At 50.6% G+C, this 4,977-nt stretch overlaps 1 protein-coding gene across 1 annotated transcript; it reads right to left on the reverse strand.

Annotated features, from left to right (window-relative positions):
- Nucleotides 1-627: 627 nt before the first annotated feature.
- Nucleotides 628-3,974, reverse strand: TMEM70 (transmembrane protein 70; the record flags this gene model as incomplete). The annotated part of the gene is made up of 3 exons (XM_082015428.1): nucleotides 628-1,076; nucleotides 3,196-3,307; nucleotides 3,828-3,974. The coding sequence occupies 3 exons, from the start codon at nucleotides 3,972-3,974 to the stop codon at nucleotides 628-630; spliced, it is 708 nt and encodes a 235-aa protein (XP_081871554.1).
- Nucleotides 3,975-4,977: the final 1,003 nt, after the last annotated feature.

Genomic DNA, 4,977 nt, shown 5'->3' on the forward strand with positions numbered 1-4,977 from the left:
GATTATTGCAACGCAGACACCTTCCTGATCTTCTCCAGAGGCCTGCAGGCCTCTAGAAGGAGGCTGTAGCAGGAACTAGCAATAATACCTGTCTACTTTCTGTAGACTCCTCCTGGCTACCGATGCTCTCACAAAGGAAAGTCAAAGCTATCTCAACTCCCTTTATGCCACCAGCAGCATTGACGAAAAAGCCCAATCTCTTTGGATTAAGTACAATTAATTTTTAAGGCTTAAAAGCTTAACTATGTACTTGACAGATAATGAGTATTGATCATTTTTCTTCTATGAATGGTTCCTTTTGAAATGGAGATGGTGAGATTGCCACACAGCCCATACATTTTATACTTCTCCTGGATAGTCAACAATAAAAACCAAGCCAAGAACAAACAAGCACAAGACAGATCTAAGTTGTGGGTTTTTTTACTATGTTTTGTGTCATTAACTCTGAAGAAACCCCCACATGGTTTACAAGTTTAAAAAAAAAGTTTTGTTCTTTTTTTTATACATTCCAAAATGCATCTGGGGAACTCTATCTATCTGTTACTTAAGAAAGTTGTAATAGAATTTTACATTCACATATACAGCACTGCACCATGAAAAATGACAGTGACAGTCATTCTTTTCAAATTATTTTCTTTCATCAGCTTCCTTCTCCTCCTCTAAGTTAAAATAAAAGGATTTGTCATAGCCCATGAGATGGTTATAATCCTGAGGATTTGGGAAAAGCATCGGATTAACAAGCATCGATTTCGTTTTAGCGTAAAATGTTGTAAACATCTTGGTGATGTCCGGAATCTTTACATCCTTCTGATGGAAAACAGTCACTTTTTCTGCCAAGATCGCATTGTATGTAATGGCTGTATATGTGTCCATTTCATCTTTATAGTAGAGTCGAATCACATAGCCTTTTGTAAGGACATGCAAAGTAACCGGTGTTACAAACGTAAAAAACCCTATCAACCCATAAAAGGCAGCTTGTATAAACAGACTTTCAAATCCAATACCAGTTTTGAGCATGATGTAGGGCATCATGAACAGGTTGAATATGCTGGTGGAGTAAGAAAAAAACCTCACACCTACAAAAAACAAACAAAAAAAGAAAAGGAAGGTTAATACTTATGAGCAAGATTATCTCTATAATTACATATGTTCTGCTACTATATATTGATGGTGTTACTGGAACAGCTGAAGTTACTGAAAATCCACTTTTTTTTTAAGCTCACAAACAAACCATTGAAAGTTCAACCCTGCCTTCTTGCCACTGTTCTGGTTTGCTTACATGTTCATGTTCAGCTGGACGGCTGAGCTCAGAGTTGTGGTGAATGGAGTTAAATCCAGTTGGCGGCCGGTCACAAGCGGTGTTCCCCAGGGGTCAGTTTTGGGGCTGGTCTTGTTTAATATCTTTGTCGATGATCTGGATGAGGGGATCAAGTGCTCCCTCAGTAACCTTGCAGATGACACCAAGTTGGGTGGGAGTGTTGATCTGCTGGAGGGTAGGAGGGGTCTGCGGAGGGGTCTGCAGAGGGATCTGGACAGGCTGGATTGATGGGCCGAGGCCAACTGTATGAGGTTTAATAAGGCCAAGTGCAGGGTCCTGCACTTCGGCCACAACAACCCCATGCAACGCTACAGGCTTGGGGAGGAGTGGCTGGAGAGCTGCCCAGCAGAAAAGGACCTGGGGGTGCTGGTTGGCAGTTGGCTGAATATGAGCCAGCAGTGAGCCCAGGTGGCCAAGAAGGCCAACAGCGTCCTGGCCTGTATCAGAAATAGTGCGGCCAGCAGGAGCAGGGGATTGTGCCCCTGTACTCCGGACTGGTGAGGCCGCACCTCGAATCCTGTGTTCAGTTTTGGGCCCCTCACTGCAAGAAGGATGTTGAGGTGCTGGAGCGTGTCCAGAAAAGGGCAACAAAGCTGGTGAGGGGTCTGGAGAACAAGTCTTATGAGGAGTGGCTGAGGGAACTGGGGTTGTTCAGTCTGGAGAAGAGGAGGCTGAGGGGAGACCTTACCGCTCCCTACAACTACCTGAAAGGGGGCTGTGGCAGGGTGGGTGTTGGTCTCTTCTCCCAAGTAACTAGCGATAGAATGAGAGGAAAAGGCCTCAAGTTGTGCCAGGGGAGGTTTAGGTTGTATATTAGGAAAAATTTCGTTACTGAGAGAAGTAAGCATTGGAACAGGCTGCCCAGGGAGGTGGTGGAGTCACCACCACTGGATGCGTTCAAAAAAACATGTAAACATGGCACTTCAGGACATGGTTTAGTGGGCATGGTGGTGTTGGGTTGATGGTTGGACTTGATGATCTTAAAAGTCTTTCAACCTTAATGATTCTGTGATTCATGCTGCTTTTATTAAAGCCAGTAGCTCCCTCTACTTCTATTACAAGGTCAGCTACTAGCTATTACGCACACCTATGAAGTTACCACTTCACAGATAGGAAGCTGAGTTCAAAAGAAACTTGACTCCAGTCATGGACACACGTAATGGTAATCACCACAGATATGACTGGGAATCTCTCTCTTCATCAACACCTGATGTCGATGTTCAGTGTGCATTACAAAGAAGCTTGCTTTGCCCCCCACCGTACATAACTTGAAAAACCTAGGTAATACAATATTAACAAGTACTCCATAGCCACCCTGTGTGCAGCTTGAAAGGCAGTCGCCAGTGTTGTGGACCACCCACAGTCCTTTAAGCCACCATGAGAACCAAGATGCTGTGATAAATAAGTTTGTTAAGGCATACTTCCTCCTTCTTTAAGACACATTTCAAAAATGTGTATCAGAAAACATCCAATCGATTACTTTTCAATAGGACTTTGTAACATTAACTATTCAAAGAAAGATCAACAAAGTCTCATTACAGATAGTCCATTTCATCATTTCATCATAGTATCTGTCTACTTCAGAAACATTTCAGTAAGATTTAAAAGCATACAGAATGTAAATAGCAGTTACCAAAGGCTGCAAGAGAAACAGAAACAGGCTGAGGCGTTACAGAGATGGACAGTACCTACAGAACTCCCTGCAGACCTAAGCATAGAAGCAGCAACCAAGCAGCACCACATTTTTTGTCTGTACAGAGGATCCAAGTTTTAGCAGAGTTGGAAAGGAGAACATTCTCTTTTATAATGTTGCATTTTAAAGTTATTAAACACTGTTAAATAAAAAACAGCAATACAAATCAGTTAAAGTCACATACCTAACACTGCCTTTGCCAAATTTCCTTTATAAACTAATCTTCCATGTTCTGGGTGGTCATGAGGGGAGGATGTGCAGAGGCTGCGAATAGCCACTCCTTGAAAAGATGTAACCTGAAAGATGAAAGCAGTACATGGCCAAGCAACATCAGTACCAATCTACACTATACATATACCTACATGCATATATATATATATACACACAACACACGTCATTTCTTCTTGCCCCTGAACCTATTCCCAGCATTTTGAATTAGGGATTAAAGTTAGGTTATACTACAAAGCATGCCATAAACAAACACCAACCAAACACCAATATATTGCTTGACTATTTTAATAATCTTCCATTTAGCTATGCCAAATTAGCATTAAATATTTCCAACCCCACTGACAAATATGAAGCTTGCAATCGTTTAACATGCGGCTTTTCAGGGAAACATCCACAGTCCCTGCGCTTGCCAGGTCTCCGTTTGATCTCAGGTGTGCCGCGAGAGGAACCTCGGTTCCCTCCTCAGATTCGCATTTTTCTCATGGAAAAAGCCGCGAACCGAGGACTGCCGCCCCCCCCCCCCCCCGCGGCCAGCTCCTCCGGGGGAGCGGGGCCGCGTCCCCTCATCGCCACCCCCCACACAACCTGCCGGGCCCCCACGGCGGCGGGCAGGGCCGCCCGGCGGCGGCAGGCGGCCGGGAGCCCGCGGTGAGCGGCGCCCCGCAGCCAGGCGGCGGAGGCCGAGGCGGCGGCACGCCGGCAACCGGCAGCCCGCAGCAGCAGCGGCAGCATGACGGGCCGCGGCCCGTGGCAACCAGCAAAGGGAGAGCGCGAGGCGGTGCACCAGCCGACAGCCCCCGCAGCCCCGCGCTTTGGTTCCGCCAGTAGGAAGGATCCGCCCGCTTCCACCGCGCCCCCACCAGGCAGCCGCCGGTGGCTTCCGCCCGGCGATGCAGCACCCCGGCCCCGTGGGTGATGTGGGTTTCTTAGACGGATCCCCAAGGATGCCACTGGCATTGCCTTCGTGGGGAACAGCCGAGGGCGGGCGAGACCGAGAGCGTACGCCCACATACTTAGGACTCGCGTCCAGTGAGTTTCGGACTTTGCCTTCCCCGGGCGCCGCCTGAGAAGGCAGGCCCTCGGACACCTCGTCTTCCGCCAGCTCCGAGACACGAACCGCCGCTCCGGCATCCCCGTCTCAACACCTTCCCTGCGCCGCTCCTAACATGGCGGACCGGCACCTCCCCCTCGGGAACTACGAGCCCCAGCATGCACCGCTCCCCGCCGCACAGCATGCCGGGAGCCGGGAGCCGCATGCCTTCCAAGGGCAGGGCGCGGGGGGGCGCTCGCTCTGGGCAGGAAGTGACCTGTGACCTTGGCGGAAGTTCTTGGGAGGCAGCTGGCCCGACACCGCGGGGGCCCTGCGAGCAGGGCGGAGGGAGCGGCGTTGACGAGTGAGTGGCCGCGGGGGCGGCGGGGGCTGGCTCCTCTGGGGGCGGGGAGGCCCCTCCGCCACCGCCGCCGTCGTCGTCGTTCGGGGGGGGCGAAGGCGGGCAGAAAATGGGGAAGGGGGGGCCCCTGGGGCCTGCCCCTCGGAGGGGAACGGGCCTCGCCCTCCGCGCTGCGCTCGCCCCGCTGCCTGAAGCGGGCGGTGAGGGCTGGACGGGAGCCGGGCCGGGGAGCGAAGAGGCTTGGAGCGGCCGGGGGAGTGCGGGGAGCCGTTGGGCGGTGCGTGGAGGGGTGCGGTGCCAGGTCGGGGTTCCCCCGCCGGGACGGTGGAGAAGGGCGCGTTTCT

This window comes from Phaethon aethereus (genome assembly GCF_964289735.1).
Source record: "Phaethon aethereus genome assembly, chromosome: 2".
NCBI lineage: Eukaryota > Metazoa > Chordata > Aves > Phaethontiformes > Phaethontidae > Phaethon > Phaethon aethereus.